The sequence below is a fragment of the Plectropomus leopardus genome, chromosome 1, assembly GCF_008729295.1.
Source record: "Plectropomus leopardus isolate mb chromosome 1, YSFRI_Pleo_2.0, whole genome shotgun sequence".
NCBI lineage: Eukaryota > Metazoa > Chordata > Actinopteri > Perciformes > Serranidae > Plectropomus > Plectropomus leopardus.
In genome coordinates, this window is record NC_056463.1 from 35,841,045 (window position 1) to 35,863,458 (window position 22,414).

The 22,414-nt window shown below is 40.9% G+C and overlaps 1 protein-coding gene across 8 annotated transcripts in view; it reads left to right on the forward strand.

Moving 5' to 3' along the window:
• The window catches only part of mtss1lb (MTSS I-BAR domain containing 2b), an 87,648-nt gene extending 66,473 nt beyond the window's left edge, over positions 1-21,175 (forward strand). Inside the window, exons 6-15 of one of the 8 annotated variants that reach the window (XM_042484467.1) lie at positions 1,503-1,577; positions 2,757-2,765; positions 7,044-7,201; positions 7,992-8,099; positions 8,180-8,277; positions 9,399-9,684; positions 9,947-10,021; positions 14,103-14,258; positions 16,215-16,380; positions 19,292-21,175. In XM_042484467.1, the coding sequence (XP_042340401.1) occupies positions 1,503-1,577; positions 2,757-2,765; positions 7,044-7,201; positions 7,992-8,099; positions 8,180-8,277; positions 9,399-9,684; positions 9,947-10,021; positions 14,103-14,258; positions 16,215-16,380; positions 19,292-20,166 (2,006 nt within the window). In that variant the 3' untranslated portion in view covers positions 20,167-21,175. Of the gene's footprint in view, positions 1-1,502; positions 1,578-2,756; positions 2,766-7,043; positions 7,202-7,991; positions 8,100-8,179; positions 8,278-9,398; positions 9,685-9,946; positions 10,022-14,102; positions 14,259-14,750; positions 14,934-16,214; positions 16,381-19,291 lie in introns of all 8 variants that reach the window. The other 7 variants (XM_042484439.1, XM_042484446.1, XM_042484479.1 and 4 more) reach the window with 7 other exon arrangements.
• Positions 21,176-22,414: the final 1,239 nt, after the last annotated feature.

A 22,414-nucleotide genomic window follows, 5' to 3' on the forward strand; every position in this document is an offset into this window, starting at 1 on the left:
ATTCATAAAACCGCTGTATTACTAAGCTCTAGTCCCACATCCTCCTTTTTGAAGTAGCCTTTCAAACCTACTTCCTTGTGAAGTGCTGCACTGTGGCTTGTTGACCACTATAAAGGTTGGACTAAAGAAAAGTTAAATCAGACAATATATCTCTTGATGTCAATTATCGAAGCAATCACTTAACTAAACTCTAAAAAGTATTTGTATTTTTTTAACAGTACCATTAAAGCATTGTGAGTTAATTAGCCCCCAAACTCAACACAGCTGTTTTCAGTAGTTCGAGAGAAGATTTACAACTGTCAGACCTTATTGTCTCAACAATCCCAAAGTGAACTGTTGATTTCCCCAATTCATATTATAATGAAATCTACCAGGGAGGTGCACTTGCAAGTATTTGACTTGCCAATTTAGGATAATGCTGCAAAAGCTGAGCCAGGGTCAATGTTTGTACCTGTTTTTGGATGGACCTCTTTGTGTCAGGTCCTTTGATATGACGTATGTAGTGGTTGAAATTATGTTTCAATGTAGTGCTGTTAGCAGTCTGATCACAGCTATAGCATGCTTTCACACTTGTAGCTAGCCCAGAGCAAGTATTAAAAAAAAAAAAAAGTTAAAAAAAAAACAAAAACTAACAGGTGACTCATTCTTTGCACAGTTTTTGGACTATCATTCTGAACCATCGGCCATCACATGGGGAATTGAAATTCCACTGGCTTACTGATCTTTTCTGAAACCATTTATTTTTGCTCTGTGTTGCTAAAAGCGCACAAATGAATAAGGGACTAAGAGTATTATTGGTAAAAGTTTCAGTCTCTGAACCAATCAGTCGTTGGTCAGACGACAATAAGCCTGTGGGAGCAGTGGTCAGTATTTTGCAGATCTGGTGAAAACAGCCAATACCTGGATCAACTTCTTCTTCCACGCACCACTCATTTTAGCTGATTTTGATAAATAGATACCTGCAAATAAATGCAGATGAATAAAAGAAGCTGCTAACATAATATTAATATAATGGGCCATAAAATTGTGTGAGGGAAAGTTACTTTTTGGTTGCTACATTTCACTAATTGTTAAGTGTTGGAAACTGCAAAAACACATGCTTGATCAGGGAAAACCCACTCTGTCACGTGCTGAAGCATACTGATTATGTGCATTGTTAGTAGAGGTTGTAAACTGTGCATTGCCCCCACAGGCTCATTGTCACAGGACTAATAGCCAATGGATTCAGATGTTACTCATAACATAATTACCATGTTTGCAAGATGATAAGATCATAAATATATGGATTGCTGACAGAGACCGACACATAAAACATTGTTCAATGCTGACTGTAATCACTAAGGATCACTGTTTTTCTCCAATCAATGTGGAATTTTTATCACTGAGCTCTTGGTTTTATAGCTTCTGGAGCGCCTCTGTATAAGTCGATATTGTAAATGCGAGATAATATGAGTTCACACAGATTGCTGTTACTAAAGCATCTTCATTTATTCTGTTTCAAGAGTACAAGAGGTCACGCCATGAGATCAAGAAAAAGTCATCTGACACCATGAAACTACAGAAGAAGGCTCGTAAAGGTAACAGTCAGGTGTTTGAGCTCAGGTTACTCTCACATAAGACAGAAAATCACATTGTTAGAGGTCACATTTTGCAATGTCACAAAGACAGCATCAATTCTTGCAGGATCAGTGGTGTTTTTGTCTAGCGTCTGTGCTGTAACTGGGGATATTCGCACATTAGGTTCATTTTTATCACTGTTATCCCTATGGCTACTGTTGCTAGTGGTGCTGATCAATATAGACACTATACAATGCAATATAGACACAAACAGCAATATTTCCAGGGCCAAAACTAGATGTTGATATATGGCTTTCATCTGACTTGGATGCATGTTAAAAGCAATTCAAAACAGACTCAAACTACAGTGATTCATTCAAAGCCAACACAAACATACAGAAAATTGAGTCATTCACTGAGGTCAAGAACCACAGACTTTCTACAGTGTAGGTCAAAGGAATTGTTGGTCTGTTTTGCCATCTCGTGGTGCTCAGTAGAATTGCAGCTCTTTTCTCATTTGTCCTGGAACACTTCACTCAGCAATGCAGCAGCCAATAATTAGTGCTGTCTTTCTGGAGCCGCTTCCATTCAGTTGCTGGGCAGATGAATACATAAAAGCACAGCGTCTGCAAAATTGCTAACAAGATTAGATTATTTTTTACAGATATATTCTATCTTTTCTTAAAAAGAACCTTATTGCTGTGACTTGTGTTATTCACTTAAACCTGTTATTATTTTATGTAAAACATTAGTAATTACAAAGATAAACTATATTATCTATGTTTATCTATATAGAATTAGATAAATACATAAACAATCTAAACAAATACAATGTTTTGTCAAACTGAGAGCAAAACAGTGTGGTGCACCTTGCTACTATATTTGTGAGTGTGTCTGGTTAGCCCTGCCAGTGCTGGTGCTTGGTGATATTATTATTTCTGGATTTAGCTTTTGGTTGCAGCGGCAATGTTATTTTGCTCTAACATGTGGCACTGTGGCTGTCTTGTGATGGCTTCCTTGTACTAACCTTAACAATGAGTTCTGCTATTTCTGCTCTCTCTCTCTCCCTCTCTCTCCCCTCTCTCTTTCTGTCCCCCTCTTTCTCTTTTCTTATTTTGCTTCCCTTTTGCGGTCTCCCCTTCTCACTGCCACCGTCTCTCTGTCTCTCCCTCCCTGTGGTATTTGTACCCCTGTAATAGAGATCCAGGGTGAGTATTAGCCTATCGCTCGCTTACAGCTCTGCCGCATCATCTCCTGTTTAACTCACACTCTCAACCTTTGCCTCCACATTACCATACAGGCATGTGTGTAGTGGAAGCTAAAACCTAGCTGAACTCAGTTTATCTGCAATATTACTTTGTGGTTATTACTACCTTTGTGATTCAAGAGTTCCCAGTGGTCATGAAAAGTTAGGGAATACTTTACAGTCATATGCAGTCATAGTCTTAGTCTTCAGGGCAATCGGGCCAAGATAAATCCACCAGGTAATTGATTAAGCATATATTTATCTGGTAAAATAGACCACATGAGCAAATTGTAAACCAAAGTATCAAAAGCCCGGATTCTAAGATTAGGCCTCAAGATCAGGTAACGATGCTAACATGCTCTCACTCCCAACTCAAAAATGGCAGCTGGGTCTGTGGCCCTACACTTCAAAGTATGACCCCTCAGGTAACCCTGTGATGCACAGATACAATATAAAGAGACTGGATACAGAATTGGAGGCAGAGCCCTGTTTATTCCTATGACAGTTGCTCAGTGGTGCATGGAGCCAAAAATGTTTGACATCCCAGATATAAGATAACTTGAATATTCTGCAATACATGGCCCTTAGATCAGGTGGTTTAGACTTCACCAGCTTTTGGTTTAGCCCTCTGCTAACTTTATAAAACAAGTCATTTTGTGGGGCATTTGATACTCAAAACAATTTATCTGCTTAAATGTAGACATCTCTTTCAGTGTTAGTCAATAGGAAAATGTATTTTTGGGCCCAGTGGCATCCGGATGATAGACCCAAAAGTTAGAAATCCATGGTTTGGCCACTAGGTCAAAATTGGCTTCAAAGCCTGGTGTTGTTCATGGGAACTTCTAGTATACGTTTTGTCAATTTTGACACATGACATGCACAGTGTCTTTTAAAAACAAGCTTCTTTTATAGGATATGCAGGTTTTGTCCCCCAAACTACTTAAGCTGTTGGCAGCAAAACTACTTGGTTGGGTTTCGAAAAATGGTAATCGTTTGTGTTTATATAAGTACGTGTGTCACCTATCCTTCTGAATAATTCTAGGTGCAATATCATAGGCAACTACACTTGCATGTGGTTCTGGAAGATATTTCACGTCTTATCTGAGCGGCTTCTTCTGTTCTAACAGAATAGTCAGTGGTGTAGGGCTTGAAACCCTGTGTGGCAGTGAACCTTTACTGACCTTAACAACCTACACGATGGCTAGGTGGGTCAGTGACTCACATGTGACCCTAAGGATTCTGTAAGGGTCACAGGGGGTTTAAAGCTTGAGACTCCTGACTAATCTGTTAAAAGTAAAGAAGCTGCTTGGATGAGAGGTGAAATAAGTCCAGGTCCAAATCCATTAGTCTATCCTATGATATAGCACCTAGAATTACCATGACCTGGATGACTGAGAATCTTCACCAACATCCCACTAAGTAACTTAACGAGTATGTCATGTTACATACGTCACATACATCACATGACATTGACTAGGTAGCATAGTTTAAAAAAAAAAAAACAAAAAAAAAAAACAATGACTTTTGATATTACACGGGACACAAACAGCATTCTCTGGGTGAAAGTCCTTTGTTTGACCCATCCACCAGCTCTCTTTCTATCCTGCGTAGTCTTTCTGGTTCTTTATACTATGTCACTGCTTCAAATTGGTTTACATGGGAGTTAGATGAAAGCCTGGCATGTCTAATACAGATATCAAAGGGGGCCTTATGCATCAGAACCAGATCACTCGCCATATTTGACCCCCTGAATGAGAACTGGCTGACAATGCAGATGCAAGTCCCCTGCAGTTTGAGTTTAACATAAATAGTGGGTCTTCAGACACTCCAGGGCTAAATTACACTCTAATTCCTCCATTTTATTCAGTGAGTCATTGTTTTTCAAAGGACTTTATTTTCAAAGTTTGTACATTCCTTAGACCCAACATTTGTAGGAATGTCTCTTTTTCAAAGGTTCTGAAAACAGTTTCTCAAAAAATAAAGATGTGCCTTCAGCAACTGATGAGGAGAATCATATTTTTGTGCCAAGTGGTCAATATTTAGTAGAATTTGAGCATGAGTATGACAATGTTAGCTCGGAGGACATGAGCTTCGACAGCTATATGCAGTGCACACAGCCATGTTGCAGTGACCACAAGTGTCACCGAGACTGATTTGTGATTACTCTGCTGATGAATTCATGATTGATAAGCGCAAGTCATTGAGCGGAGAGAGCGACCTTTGTGTAGCAAAGTACAAAAGGGGATATAAACAGAAATTATGAAAAAAAAAGACAAAGAAAAAGTTAAAGACACATTTTGAAAACAACCCTTTTTGAAGCCGTAAATGATTTAAAAAGAAATGAAGAGCAATAAATTAATACTGTGTTCTAAAGGAACGTTTGGGAATTATAATTTGAAAAGGATTGAAATATGCTTTTGTGTTGCATACAACATTAACAAATTCAATTACCACAAACTAATTGCAATACGTTGAACATGAAGCTTCTGCCCCCCTGAGCTTCATTTAATGCAGCAAAAGGCTTTCTTTGAGTTGGTCTCATTATCACTGACAGGAGGCCATGTATCTTATCTTTTTCTTGGAAAAATCTGTAAAACCAGCTTCAGTGACTCTTTTTAGAAATCTAGTTGCATCACTATGGTTCCTGGAGAGGCTTCACTTCAGGTTTTGTCTTCTGATGACAGATTAGAGTTCAGCTTCTGTAGCTCATAGTTGTCTGAGGAGTTGGAGTCATGCTGTTTCACCTCCGACAATGCATGATGTAATTTAACTTCTTCTTCCTTGACTCCTGCATGATTTCTGTAGCTGTTACCATTACCCTTTTCTCTTTCGTACTGTCTGTCATTCTGCCTCCATTACTGCAGACAACTTCGCTAACGTTTTTTTTTTTTTTTTTTTGCATGCTGTAACACTACAAAGAGTTATTTCATGCCTTGCTTTCCATTGATTGCATTTCTTGTTTTTTACTGTTGACAGTAGCTGGGTTTAGATTTTCTACACCTACTTATGCACCTATGTCTTACCTTCTGTCATTAAGTGATTCCTGTGCAATTATAGCAAGAACTGAAGTTTTAAGGCAGACACACATTGTTTGTGTTTTGGCTCTGTAATGGCATTATGTTGGGTGTTGACTGACACAGTCAGTATGTTTACATGCACAGTTAATTGGAGCTACGTTATAGCTTTATTAGGCCAGCTAATTGGAATTAGTTAATCCTTGTCCCAGTACACAAGCACCAGGGGAGAATCGTTTATTGAAGTATGTCCAACTCTGCCACTGTTGGTGGCCATATGCCCCCTTTCAGCTAATTTCTACTGGACCATGTCACCTGGACCATGTTCTATGTCACCTTCCAGTTGACATATTATTTTACATACCAAACATGTTGCCAACTTGATGTCATAAATGCATAAAGATGGCGTACAAAAGTCAATGTTTAGTCAATGGTAAGAAACTTTTTTTATTTATTCACGTATTAAATATCCATTTTTGATCACATGTAAAGTTGATTATGGTATTAATGTTAACTGCCATCCATATAGAGTGACCTAGATTAAATATAAAAATATAATGTATGACATATAAAATACATAAAAAAATATATAAAAAAATATAAATAAACTGGAAACATCTATCAAACTCTTGTTTAATGCTCTCAGCATTAAAATGCAACCCGTCTTCTTTGTAGCTTCCACATTATTCCCACTTTACATCCTCAGAGCACATGAACACAACAAAGTCAGAAGAATGACTTCCCAACTCAGAAACTATGACCTTCTTCATCACATGAATGCTGCATTAGTTTATTATATTGTAATGACACATGTTGCTCTTGCACTTTGGTTTACACAGAATAACTAAAATGTACTGAGCCAAAACATCAAACAAGGTGTTGCTGCTTATTGTTTCACTCAGTCTGAGTTCCATGATGTATGCTAGTGGCTTGTTGAATAAGCAGTGCATTATGGGAAAGAGAGGCTGGTGGAGAGTTACCGCATCAAGCCCACATTGTGTTTGTATTTTTTTCCTCCTTCTGTACATACCCACACACACATTTCCTTTTCACTTCTATCTGCCCCTCCATCTTTCTTTCCTACTTCATTTTCATCCACCTCCTCTGGTGAAAACCTCACCTCTTTCCATCACACTGCCATCATCTTCTCCCTGTCCTGATGCCTTTCTCATTCTCTTCTGTCTCATATTTTTTCTCTCTCCACCACTACACACTACCCAACCCAGGACGAGTGGACCTGCAGCCTCAGCTGGATAGTGCCATGCAGGATGTGACTGACATGTGCCTGTTGATGGAGGAGACAGAGAAGCAGGCAGTGCGCCGGGCCCTGGTGGAGGAGAGGGGTCGCTTCTGCACATTCATCGGCTTCCTTCAGCCTGTTGTGGTGAGGAGATAGAGGAGGAGGGGTGATGGTAGAGTGACAGGAAGGGAGGAAGGAAAGATGGATGGACTGGGGGCAAGCACTTTTTGATACACACACACACACACACACACACACACACATATTATATATATATATATATATATATATATATATATATCATTACACCTGATATCCACTGGGAGGCAACATGCTGCAATGTAACTGACATAGGTTTGGTTCAGTCTCATGTAAACAAAAGATGTGACGGCATCAAATTATCACACTATGATTATTTTGGACAAGAATATAACAGTTAATCTTAAAATTACAATAATGCATGAGGTTTTCTGAAATATTACCATTAAGGCTGAGACATAATGAATTTGCGCACATCATGTTGGCCTTATACAGCAGTATAATGTTATCAAAATTCATTAATTATGAGGTATGACAGCATTTTACTAATTTTCAGATAATTTACTTGTACTTTTTACTTATTTATTGCTAATTTTTTTGTCATTTCTTCCATTATCGTATATTGCCTTCTCCCCAGTATGCTCAGTTTTCAAAGGGTTAGGTATTATAAAAATATTACTAAGAGATTTAATGAGAAATCTGGTAAAGTTATGCACTAATTATTGTACAGCTCTCCGCATTTTTTTTCCCCATGTCTAACATGCTACAGGAGTTGTAGGCTGCGTCACCTGACGTGCCATTGCACAAATCTGATGTGTTTTAGGAAGGAAAAAATTTATTTTCAAAATAGTGAGGTCAGCAGCAAATTCGAGTTTTGTTCCATCATGTTTTTCAGAATGGAGAGATTGCCATGCTGGGAGAGATCACCCACCTCCAGGCCATCATTGATGACCTCACTGTGCTGACGACCGATCCTCACAAACTGCCCCCAGCTAGTGAACAGGTGGAATACATACACAACATGTCTAGCACAGAGGAAACAGAAAAAAAAAACAAATAGTAAACAAACTCTCTCTCTTGCAGGTAATTAAGGATCTTAAGGGGTCAGATTACACCTGGTCCTATCAGACTCCTCCTTCATCCCCAAGCAGCTCTGGCTCCCGCAAGAGCAGCATGTGCAGGTACTCACACATAAATACCAACATGTACCTGTGTACTTGTGCTTGCTCTGCAGTATTTATTGCAGTGGTTTAAGAAAGAGGAGCCTTCCCTGACGTTTATTTTCCACCGTGAATGTCAGTCCTTCCGCCTGTGCGTCAGTCCATCATTACTGTTTGTCCAGTCATCTTCAGTTTAGTGGGACCTCTGACCTTCAGACACAGAAACATTCTGTGATAGTATGGATTTGTTTTATCAACATTTGATCGAACCTGTACATACAATACATTGAATTTTGACATAAATAGTAGAGCATCATCAGCATATGAACAACTCCAGCTCTAAATACTACTAGAATACTAGAAACTAAAAATCTTTTGTTTTTATATTCTTTGTCTGAAAAACATCACTCGATGTATGTGTGTGTGAACCAGTCTCTGTCAGTGTGTGCATGTAGTAGCAGTCGCCCTCAAGGCGAAGCTCTAAAGCATGCAAGTTCACAGTCTTTTGCCTGCAGTGTTTAGTGTGTGTTTCTGTGTGTGTGTGCCCTGAATCCTCATAAGCTTACACACTTTCTGTTCCCCCTCCTGCCCTTTTTTCCCACCCCTTTTCCTTCACCACCACCATCATTCTTTGTACTTGTCTCTTTCTCCACTTGTCTGTCTTCTATTCGGTGTGTCTTGTTTGTGTGCACTCATATGATCTGCCCTCTTTCTCTTGTTTACCTGGTTTCCTCTCTTCTCTTGGGACGCTGTTTTTACCTGTGCCTGGTGCGCAACTTTAATGTGTCATCCTTTCGTGGGTTAACACTAACCTGCAAAACCAACAACTTGCTGTGAAATACTTTGGAACTTCAACCCTCACCATTCAACCAATCACAAAATCCTCCAATACACCGCCCATCCTCATCAATTCATTGTTCGCCAATAACAACTAACATCTTACAAATTCTTCTTTAACTGCGTCTTCTTAAATCAAACCAACATTTCGGCGCATCCCTGAAATCACCCTCTCTCCCCCTAAATACTGTCCTTACTTCATAATGGCAATCATTGCCTTCATCCTTCCCTCACACTCCTCACCCTTTCATCACTCCACCCTCCCCCTGCTCTTCTGCACCTTTCCCTCCAACCTCCCCTTGCAGCAGTGTCAACAGCGCCCACAGTAGTGCCTCCCGTTCATCAGGGGGAGGTGGTAGTGGTGGTGCTGGTGGAGGTGGTGGAGGCTCCCAGCCCCACTCACCCACTTCATCCTCCTCCTCCTCCTCCTATCGCTACCGCAGCAGCCTGCCGCATCAGCCCCCACCACCGGGAGGAATTGCTGCTCACCGCCTCAGCAGTGTCTCCTCCCACGATTCGGGCTTTGTGTCCCAGGATGCAAACATCTACTCCAAGCCCCCCTCACCCATGCCCTCGGACATCACTAGCCAGGTATACATACATACATACACACACATATTTATCTACACAAATTAATAGTTAGCGTGGTAATGAGCCTAAAAAATGTTGTTGCATTGCTTTCCCACAATGAATAGAATAACAAAATGTTTGATTATCTAAACTGATGAAAAATCAGCCAGAATGATCTCACTTTACTGGGTTTTTAACTGTTTGTCACACAAACATATGCACTCTTAATCAATGTTGGCAAATAAATGGATAAATATTATTTTCCTCTGTTTTCCATCTTTAGAAGTCATCCAGCTCAGCATCGTCAGAGGCCTCAGAAACATGCCAGTCAGTCAGTGAATGCAGTTCCCCTACCACTGTAAGTATTCTCATTCACAACACTCATTGGCAACACAACACACAACACTCAAACCAAACTGAACGTACAAAACATAGTTTAAAAAATGAAATTAAAATGTCCCTTATCCTGCTACGTCATTTGGAGTTGAAGGGGGAGTTTAGGATTTTTGCAGCCTGAAAAATGAAGCTGCTGTGTAGTCTAGTCATTCGGCAGCAGATACTAGACCAGACTTGGCTATTTCAATGTGATTGAAATTGGCTGATCCTGGTAGCAGGAGCCTGCTTTCATCACCTACCAAGTCCTGTTGTCACCGCCCAGTCCCTGCTCTCTTTCCAACCAACTACCTTGTGTGTGCGGGGGGCGTGTTTTAGCACCACCTCCTCCCTGCCCTTTTTTGAGACTTTTTTTCACATTCCAGGGAGGAGGCACTCAAGCCAAAAGTGGAGGGTTTAGTTACTTTTTGATATTGTAGATAAGGATATTCAATAAATTCCATCAGGCACAAACAGAGGAAAACTGACATTTAAGACTCTGATACTGAGAAATCTTCCAAATCTCAGTAAACTCTAAGTCTGAAATACTGACTTTAGAGTTTAGAGATAAAATTTTAAAAATCCTTGAGTCCAGCTGTTATCTCTAAAATAATCCTGCCTGAGCTCAAAACAAATTTTTCAAATTTGGGTCAAAATTCTAAGTTCAAAACCAATAATTTAATTTTGGCATCAACAGCAAATAAATTGGTTGTGATAAGACAATAAGCTCCAATTTTTGACCTAAAGGTTAATGCCAGTTTAGTTTGTTTTTTTTAATGCTCCATCCCATCAGAGTCCACAGAATGTCTAAACCCTCTGATGTACTGTATTTGCTACGGTCAGAAGATACTGCCATCTGTTCTGCAGTGAGTTTTCTCCACCCAAATTGGACTATTGGGAGTTTCAGAAATCCATTAAAACACTGAAAAAAAATAATTACCTTTTTTAACTGAAATATTTTCATTTCTCCAATAATGCTTTCTGGTGGCAGTGATGAACAAACCCAAACACTCATCTCTGGTCAAATGGAACTAGAGCTGTGATGACTGTGGTGGTATAAAGTCATTATAGACCAGAATTATGAGACACATGCTGTTTGAAATGATGAGTTACATTTAACAAAGGTGTGGGAGTTTCATTTTAGGAGTTTAATGGATTTCTGAAAACAATGGGAGACTTTGACACCTGGATATTCAGGGAAACCTGCATGAACAGACAGTAGTAGCTCTCCAGGGGCTCAATGGGCTCTCCAGCAGAGAATGCTTTTTGGTGGTACAATATCAACCAACATGAAAACAAACACCATCAACCTACGAGGGAACAATATGTAAAAAAGCAACTTAGACCTGAGTTTTTTTGTTGAATAAATGTATTCCCATGTATTCTAGGTAAACAGCATGTTATTGCAGGAATTAAACTCAAAGGGTGAATTTTTGCAGACAATCCAAAGTGGTGTTATCCTTAGTACAAAGGGAACAATTTCCTCACTTATGTTTTGCATATCCGTGTATTTTGGTGGCCTGCTAGGATGATAGGAGAGGCACAGAATGTCACTGACAATTCAGTGACAATTACAATTTTGGTTTTAAGATTTGCATCCATTTGCATCTTCCTCCACTCACCAACTCAGATCAACAGCTAAGTATGCTGGATTACTTGTATTCTGTGATGTTTTCACCTCTTCAGTTAGTGTAGACAAACTTACATAAACCTCTCCAAAATCACAGATTCATTTTATTTATGTTAGAGAGCTTGTCACTTTTTCTTTCATTATACATGCTCTGACCAGTACGCACATCTGTTTGCAACATAAATACAATGCCAATGATGCTCGTCAGGCAAAGTAAATATTCATGTCGGATTTTAAGCAGCATTTGTCATCGGCAACAGCTTGCACATATGACTGCCTTCTCTTTCAGTTGATTAACAGCCTTTATGACCATCTGAAGGCAGTACGTTTGTGATACATCTCCGATTTGAGTAACAAGCATTGTCAAGATGGATTGCGTGCACAATATCCACATCTTGCGCAACTTTTGCAAAAACAATCACACAACCTTCTGTCTTCTTCTGCATATTAAACTTGTTGGTTATATCTTGGGTTTTTTCGTAAAGTTCTACCACTTCACTGCACTTGACTCCTTGTACCTTGATTCACAGCAACAGTATCATAAGCATCGCTGGTTTCATTCCCAGCACCACTACTAGTAAACAGTCCCATTGCTTCTCAGTTAAAATAAAAATACTAAAGCACAGATTTCAATATGGAATCGTCTCATTGCTGCCCCTTGTTTCTGATGAGGAAAAACACTCAATTGGACAGCAAGCCTCGCTAACTGCAGTTGCAGTTGATTCATATTCTGGCCTCGGGGGGCAGTAATGAGCTTGTTACTCAGCTTGTGGTGCTCAAAGTGCCAAAAAAACACATTTAAAACTCAACAGCAATGTCTCTTTCTAGATATTATGACCCGGTTACTCAAGTTAATCCACAGACCTCGTTGTGAGCAGTTTCATGAAGGAACTATTTTTTTTTGGACACACTACACCTACCACTGTATCACAGTTGGTTCCTTCCAACATGTTCTCATCCCTGTACTCATCACATATTGCCACTTTGCAGTCGACTTCTACGTTAATGTATTACGTTTTAGGTATCCTTCTACATCTTCCTTTTACTTTGCGGGATGTTGCTGTCTACGTTGCGGGATGCTGCTGTTGATGTCAACAGATTGACATGGTGGGATGGCACGTGGTTATGTTTAGACAACATGAGCACATGGAAAATTATGCCAGAATGTCAACAAACGCACATGCTGCCACAGATGGTTAGGCAAAAGGGTTAGGATAAGGGGAAGAAGGCACAGTAAGTATGGTGGTACAATAAGGGGTAGAAAAAAACCCCCATCATATTCAGACAGGAGGCGAACACCAAACTCCTGCATGAAAGTCAGGGGTGTGTAGGGCCCATCTACCAGCCCTCCTACCAGCCTGAAGGTGCCTTTGCACTTCTTATATTACGTTGTTACCGGCAGCGTTTCAACCTGACGCCATCCTGCCGCATTTCATGGGCATGCAGCAGGTGCCATCTTGCCATCTGCTGGTGGATAAAAACACTGGCTCTATATGGCCAAGTTCCCACTTGACCTCATCCAACAGTGTTTCATGCACATAGGAAAAGTATCTTTTAGCCAAAAGCGCTGTCAAGGGGGAGCTATTTTATGGGTTCCGAATGAGAACAGGTTGTTCTTTCTGTGCGGTGATACTGTTGGCTGGTGCAGTTTGTTAAAAAGAAAATGATACATGAACATTTGTACAACATCTGTGGATTATCTTGAGTAATCATGATTCATGATTTCTGAAAAGGGACAGTGAGTGAGTCTTTCAAATGTATCTTTTTGGCGCTTTGAGCACCACAAGCCATGCCATCTAGTTCCATTATATGGGAGAGAAGGCAAACATCTCTACAGCCGATGTCTCCACCACTCTGCTCACAACTCAAAACAAAGCAATCTCGACTGATAAACAGCACTACAAGTAATAAGAAAAAATACATATTTTTGCATTCCACACTTCTGAGCAGCAACCCTAAGCTTTTCTATAGGGACCATCCAAGACTGTCTTCTACACTTTGGCTACACCAGTACTTAATATTGCTGTGATACAGACAGTCTTATATCAACACATCAGAAACAAGGATATGCTTTTTTCATCTGATTATTAATGCATACTGCTTTAACACATCCCATGACCTTTCTAACACACATATATAAAGTAGCTGTGAAATGTAGGATTTCAAAGCTTCGCTGACTTACTTCTTCTAGTCATTAAGATGCATAGAGAGCAGTGACTAATTGTGTTTTCATGGCTCTTCCTTTTGTAAAATCTACTGCTAATCTGCTCCTGCTCTTCTGTTTCACACTGTGGACTCATCAGTGTGGATACATGTGTTCTTATTCTCATGTGTTGGGCCCAGTGATCCTCCTCCACAGCCGGCTGTCTCTATTTCTCTCTTAGTCTCTGTTTCAGTCTTTGTCTCTGATGACGTGACTATGTCTCTCATCCCGCAGTTTGGCACATCCTTCGCTACCTTCCGCCCTGCTCTCTCTCACTCTGGCTCCACCAGGCCTCTCTCTGTCATTCTTCCTGTTCCTGCGTCCCCACCCTATAACTGCCCCCCTGGATCCAGCTCCTCTTCTCCCACATCAAAGGTTCCTATCTGGAAGGTTTGTTCTCCATTCGCTGCCATTTCTTCAGTTGCACCGTTTTCTTCAGTTTCAGTTTGAGACGTTTCAGTTAACGCATGGGGCTTTTTTTCTTTTAATTTTCATCACCCAATTAACTCATTTATAACCACATTGCTTTGCTGCTTGAAGTATTGATCCCCATATGCTGTGTGTGCATGCACATTATTTTGGCGTCCCCTATCCCACTCTCTAGTTTTGCAATCTACTGACTGGAGATTGGCCAAAACTAACCAGGTGTGGAGAGCTGACCAATCAAACTCATCAACATAAACACAATCAAATGCTCAAAAAGGCCCCTGCCCACATACACTCACCCACATACACTCCTCCAAGCACCCAAACACATCTGCCCAAAAAGGCCCTCTCTTTCTGCACTCAGATGAAGGGCTTCAAACTGCTGGATAGCGGACAAGTCTCTCCTGCTAACCCTCCCTGCTACTTCCTGTTTAATCATTTAACTCACCTCCTCAGGATTGGTCCAAAGCAGGTCAGTATGAGCAGCCGGTGGCTGCAGCAGCAGTTCAGAGGAGAAAGGAACCTCTCGATAGACTGAGGGAGAACGAGATGTCACCAAGCTCCCAGGGATATGCCGGCCCATCACACCTTGATGATGCACAAAGACCAAGAATGACCCCGGCCACCATCGCTGCCAAGGTAACACTGGACGGTGCTGACAAACAGGCTGGAGATAAAGTGAAGTAACAGTAGGACAAACCAAAAAAAAATAGATTAGGTTAGTTGTGTGTGAAGCAATTTTTGCAAATGTGTAAAAGTGTATGTAGAGAGAGGAAAGCCATAGTAAGCCATGCTAGTCATTCTGGTCAATCCGATGTGGTAGCAGTACTTCCTCCAATTAATGTACAGTAAGTTTGATAAGCCGATGACTTGCTCAGGCTGATCTGCCATATGTACTAAGTTATATATATATGAATGTGTGTGTGTGTGTGTGTGTGTGTGTGTGTGTGTGTGTTTAGTATGCAATGTAACAGTGCAGCAACACGTATTAGTAGTGCACTTGCCTTCCTCAGAGTGTGACCCACTATGAGCCCAATTAGCAGTGTAATTGCACATGCATTAAGATTACCTCAACACATACATGCAAGCACATGTTAGACCACTAACAGAACTTTTAATGATTTAATAATTTTAATGATTGCATACTAATTAACTGCACTAACCCTATGTTAACATCCAGCTAATTGGTGTCAACATGAGAAGGACTTGTAAACAGGCAACTAATGGTTGCAGACATTATGACCATGCCCTGGACTCCTCAACTGTCACAGTACACCCTAAATGATAGGGTGTACATAAGCCCGTCCAGTCAAGAGTTGGTGGTACATTTTATGCTGGAAAAACTGTTTCACTACTTTGTTTTCATTTGAGGAGCAGCATGTTGACCAAAAAAATGTTGTAAAAATCTAGAGACATATCAACTACAGAAATAATAATTGAAGCTGATTTTAAATATATTCAGTCTTGGCTTCTCTCTTGGTTTTGGAGCAACAGGTTTCTTCTGGTCCAGCTGAGAAGCATTATACTATGTCATTGCAATAGATAGAACTTCAATTTAATCATAAATAAATATTCTAACTAAATATATCATATTCATATATAATAAAAAAAGGGTGAAACACGAGTATGTGTTGAATGACTAGACAGTCATAAGCAAGACTTGGCAGAGGTTTTATTTGAAGTAGACTTATTATTATTACAGTGCATAGTATAATCATGTTATTTATATGTGTTTTAGTAGTAGTAGTAGTTTGAATTAGTAGTACATTTATGTTTGTAGTGATAACCCGATTCTTAAATTATTATCCCACTTTTCATTAGTAAAAGGACTGGGATAATTCTGTTTAGTTTGAATTAAGTTTTTAAAAAACTGGCTGAATCAAAATTATTCCAATGTGGCCTCTCAATGTATGTCCTCAGCATGGAGAGGAGGTCTCTCCAGCAGCCAGTGACCTGGCCATGGTGCTGACCCGAGGACTGAGTATGGAGCAGCAGAAGAGCAGCAGAGACTCCCTGCAGTACTCCAGTGGCTACAGCACAGAGACCACAACCCCATCCTGCTCCGAAGACACAATCCCCTCACAAGGTGAAACTTTATTCTCCTATCCACCTTAATCCACTAAAGCGCAGAAACATTTTGGCCTTCTACTTCCCTGCATAGTCACAAAATTGGTAAAGCACTTTTGAAGGAACACTTTATTTCTAAAGGCAGCAGTAGAGTCCAGCCAGAGTGTCAGTCAAGCGGAACATATAGCGTGGGAGGTACAGATGGAGTCAGCTGTTGTGCATTGTATTGCTATGGAAGTCATGTAGCCATGAAAGGTGTACATGAGAACAAATGTCTCCTCTTTGTCAAATGCACGAATTACTGGTTTTGTGCTTTTACGGCCGAAAAAAGAGATATATTCATGTTTCATAGTAATGTCTGTTGTAAGTGAGAAAATGATCATGATATAATCAATGATTTGCTGCCTTCATGTGCTCCTCAGAAATATCGTAATTACCTTATTTACAAGAACATGAAAGGCCCTTCAAAGTCATCATTACAAGTGGAAACAAAAAAACACACAAATAACAGCTTTACTTTACTTCTAGCGTCCATGTTTATTGATTTTATTCTGACCAGAACACTTCAATGCATATATGTCATAATTACGACTGCGCAACTGAGAAGTACGATATTTCTGAGGAGCATGTGAAGGCAGCAATTGTCAGGGGAGAGTCAGGGCTTGCATGCACAGATGAGCAGATAAGGTGGAATTAGTTTCACCTTTCCTCTCACCTGTTCTCACTGTCCCTTGTGGTTTCCCTGTGTCCTTAGTTCTTGCTCATTTTGCCTGTTTCCAGCCTGTTTTCTTTTCTGTCACACCTGCAATTCAGCTGCCTAGTTAGTCCCTCCCTGCTCCTCAGTTTCTCACAGCCAATCAGCTCCCTGCATGTTCTTTTGCCTCATCACCTTATTCCCTTCACCTGCCTTTTTTCTCCACCTGCATTTTATCCACTCGTTAGTCTAGTTTGTATTTACACTAAGTCCTGGTTTTCAGTTATGTCTTAGTTGGATCCTTGTGTTAGTCGTGTGACGCTCTGTTTTCTGTTTCCCTGCTCCAAACTGGAATACAGATCTGTTTGAGTTCCAGTTGCCTGCAGTACCCCGCCTTTGGATCCGCCTGCTCCACATTACATGACAGCCTCTAGATATAAAATGTCCTGTGCCAGGCCAGCTCCCACTCACTGATGAACTTATTCTGAAATGCAGTGACCAAGCTGCAGAAAACAACTTCAAATATTTTGCATGGGCTTAATGTCTGACACACTCAGACTGAGCTAGTTTCATTTCAGGCTGTTTTCATTCACTTTTCATACTTATATTTTCTTACTGTATGCCCTTTATTCTTACTGTATACTATACAGTTTGATCAGGTGAACTATGTAATGCAAGCTGTCCTCTCTCATATATAAGGAGCAAAGGATGAAGTCAGGTGATGTAGTAACAATGTAGCGTGACAATGTACATGTTAGGAGGTGGTTGGGTTATGGACTGACTGGTCAAACAAACACAGAACTTTGACCCAGTACAACATGGCTTGTGTCCTATCTGAAACCAAAATCTCCTTAACAGTGCTGTTTGAAGAGGCATTTGTCGCAACCTCGGCTTGCAGATGAATATGCAAAGGTTTTTCTTAAATGCTTTAATCATGGTTGTGCAGATAGTTTTCATTGGAAGCCATGCAATTATAGGTCACGTAAGTCCATCCATTTTGTGATATACTGTCTGTGATGTACTAAAATGCATGTTCAGATCATATATCACGTAATGGGTCCTTCATTTTATAAGTGTCAATAGAACTTTGATCTGGTAGGGATATTGTAAACGCACTTCTAGCATATTCTTCCAGCGGTGACACAATGATATTTAGTGCTTCAGGAACCTCAACAATGTAGATAGTAAATAGAGTTGCATTTGTACAGTGCCTATCTAGTCTTCTGACCACTCAAAGCATTTTCCCTGCTACATTCACCCCATTCAGACACATTTATACATCGGTGGCTGAAGCGCTGCAAGGTGTCAACTGCTCATCAGTTAAACATTCACCTTTTACCATTCACTATTCTACCTCCTGACCCACAGTCATCATAGAATGGAGCATCAAAGTTGTTCTGAAACATGAAGTACCCTATTTCATCAAACTGATCTCATCTTGCAATAATTATGATCTTTAACTGTTTTTGCAACCAACAGAGCATACGTTTAATTCTTTTAAAATACAATTTAACATTTATGAGCTTGCTGTTTAGTATACCTTTGCTATTGGCTGGCTCTGTTTGTTATGTCAGTGACTGCTGTAGGTCATACATTTGCAAGGTCACAAAAAACTAAGAAAAAAAAGGCAAGTGGAAGTTGCATTTTTTTCATGGAATCATCCATTTGCTTCTGAGGAAACATGAAATCACTACTTCTCTAGGTACTGCAACTTTCACTCGGATTCTTCCTAAAACACCAACAATTATCAGATTTCTCCTAGATACATTCAGTATCTCATATTTTATAAAAACTCAGGACAGGCAACTTGTCAAGGAATGGTATTATGAATTTTTTTGAAGTGAAATATCAATATTTACAAGCTGTGCACCATTTTGACTTTATCTCTTTCCCTAGAACCTCTGTCTTTAGTTACCAAAATCAAACAAGGTGAATCTTCCATTTAATCATCCAAGCAGCTGGCACAGTATATGACTGGTCTGACAGTTTCCTTGACAGCAGCTGGGAGATGATTTAAATTACATAAAGATGAGATTAAATAAAATTAAATCTGTTCCTGCACCCTAATGCTTGCTGTCAGTTTCAGGCTTTCTTTATCCAAATACTCTACCCAAATGAAGTTTCTAGTCCTGTGTGAATCCAAGAATGTAACCACAGCACATTGTCTTTTTCCTTTGTGATGCCAATTGTCTCCTCAATTACTTTTTTTTTTTTTTCGCTTTCCCTCCCACGTTAGGTTCAGATTATGATTGCTACTCAGTGAACGGTGATGCTGAAGGCCCTGATGGACAGACAGATTTCGACAAGTCCTCAACCATTCCTCGCCACTCTAACATTGCCCAGAACTACCGGCGCATGATCCAGACCAAGCGGCCAGCCAGTACAGCCGGCTTGCCCAGTGGGGTTCTTGGTCCCGGGGGTCATGTGATACCAGGTCAACCTGGCGGGACTGGAGGTGGATCAGGTACTCCAGGCACTGCCACAATCCGCCGAACCCCATCTACCAAACCAGGCGTGAGGCGCACACTGTCCAATGCGGGGCCAATCCCCATCCGACCACCCATTGTGCCTGTCAAGACACCCACTGTTCCCGGAGACTCGCATTCACCTGGCGCATCTGGTGGGTACGCAGGTGGAGGGCACTCAGGTGGCGTGCCCGTACGCGTGGGCAGCGAGGAGTGCGTTTTCTTCACCGGTGTCGAGGATGCACAAGGAGCGCTTGATTACGTGAAGGCGTCACCGAAGCGTCTCAGCCTGCCTAACACTGCCTGGGGATCAGGGGCGGCCTTAGAGGTCTACGCCCAGCAGCATGGAGGCCTTGCAATGGTAACAGGCTCAGGGCCCGGATCAGAGGAGGATCAGATGATCGCGGCCAATCGGCACAGCCTAGTAGAGAAGATTGGCGAGTTGGTTGCCAGCGCACATGCCCTTGGAGAGGGGCAGTTTCCTTTCCCAGCCCTCCCCGATGACCCCACCCTGCCGCCAACTGGCCCCACCGACACAGGGACAGAGGGGGCAGAAGGGACCGGTGACATGTTAACCACCATCAGGAGAGGAGTCCGCCTTCGCAAGACCGTCTCCAACGACCGCTCAGCACCGCGCATCTTGTGATTGGAGGAGAAGCAGGAAGAGGATACTTGTCAGCCAGTAGGGAGTCAGGTGTTGGTGTGGTGCAACCCAACCGCCTAGTACATACACAAACACTTAACTATGTAGGGAAAGCTATAATATAACAGAAGAGGAATGAAAAAAACATACACAAAAAATAAGTTTAAAAGACACCATTAGAGTAAATGATATATAATATAATGATAATAATAACAACATTAATAATGTTAACTCATGCTGACAATTAAAAGTGAAATACTGAATATTGACAGGCTCCTAGCAGGCCACTATAACTAGTGTGTGTTGGACGCATGTTTGTCTTCTCTACACCTTCACCCAGGGACGAAAAGACTTGCAGGAAAAACAGATAAGATTAAAAAAAAAAGGCAAAAAAAGAGAGACTGGGTTCTGTTTGTCAATTTATACCCTTCCCCATCCTCTTCTCCAACTAACCCAAATCCTAGATGAGAGACTTATGACTAAAGGAAGGCCCTGTGGGGGCGAGAAAGAGAGAGGGGGGTCAGAGTGCCATGTGACCAGCTGGATTTGAACCCAGGCTGTCTCAGCAGCAACATACTGTACTTATTAGCCCACTGAACTGAAGCTTTGGTATTAGCACGGGGAGCTAACAAGCCAGAGGGCTTCTCTGGTTCATCCTAATGTAAAAGAGTCTCTAAAAAAAATACTGTTGGCATTGAACCGTGCTAGTGCCCCCTTCCCCTCTCTCTCTCTGTGTAGTGTGTGCGTGCATTCATGTGTATGCATGTGGGCAAATGCGAGCACATGTGATCGATTGTGTGCGAGGGGGGTTGGTAGAGCTCTGCTGCAGGACAGCTGGTCACCCAACGAGGGCAGGGCTTTTTCTCCTGTGTGTCGTACGTGTATTTTCTTGTTTATATCGTGACGTCATTTACCTTGTTACAACCGTACGAGAAGTTACAAGAAGTAATCCAGGCGTATAGATATATTCATATATATTTTCTAGAACCAGAGAGAAAATGTTGAATCAGAAATGGAGCAATAAATGTGTTTTATTTTCTTGTTTACAAGGAGAGGATCAATGGGGTGGGTGGGTGCAGGGGGGGGGGGGGGGGGGGGGGGGGGGGGTTGTCGGCCCTCCCTTGTCACATTCAGGCAATCATCAGGAATTCTAAATTACACATCGACTGTGAATTCATGCCCAGCCAGTTTTGGCATTGTCTCTCTCCCTGTCCCAGTCTCTTTCTGGTGAAGGCAATGGATTACTAAAATATTGAAAAAAAAACAAAAAAAACTGTAAGCACTTTGATATGTGGTAGAGTATGGACAATAACCACTAGGTGTTGCTGTGGTCATACTATATGATAGGGAGAGTGTAAGTGAGAGAGATAGTTGCCAATAAGACTGTGTCCTGAGGAACTTATTTAATTTGTAGAAGGCGAAGAAGAGGACAGGGAGGGACAAAGAGGAAGTGATAGAGACTGGGGGAAGTGGAGTGATTGGTCAAATGAGAGATGGGATAGGAAAGTAGAGCAAACATATTTATCTAAAAATGGATTGGACGTCAGGCCTCTTCAGGGTTCTTAAAGCCATCGCCTGCTGTGGATTGTGAAGCTTTTTAATGATGTAGTTGCACTGGTTTATGAGCATATAATGTAAAAAAAATACACTACATAGATAGGCCAGACTACATTTGGATTTAGGCTTTAAAGGATTGTATGACCCAGATGACAAAAAAAATCTCTCTAGAAAAGCAAACAGTTTAGGTTTTATTTGTCTAAGTTAAAGATATCTAACTGCCCTCCATTGTATTACAGTTCAGGCAAAATCTCAAAACCTAGACAGATAAAACACTAAGATAATGAAGATAGACAGTATGAGAGACAATATATTTTTATGTATTTGGGTTTAACAAAACTTACATCAACGATGGACTTGAAATATGTTTGCACATATATATTACGTTCATTGGACATTGGATACAGTTGTGTGGCATTATTGTACTCTGTAGTTTTCAGCACTGAATGCTGTGAGATTGTATTTCCAATGCCCAAAATACTGTATATTACAGAGTAGTCTTCACTCATGTTCATGTGCAAATACATATCAGCACACCAGCTTATCTTCAAATATATTCTTACCTATAAATACTGTATATTTTTGCATTATGGGAAAGCGAACCTTGAGCATAGCTGAACAACAGTCTTCAGCCCCAAACTGACTCCAGATAAAATCTTCCTCCTTTAGAAAATGAACGACAACAATCTCAAAT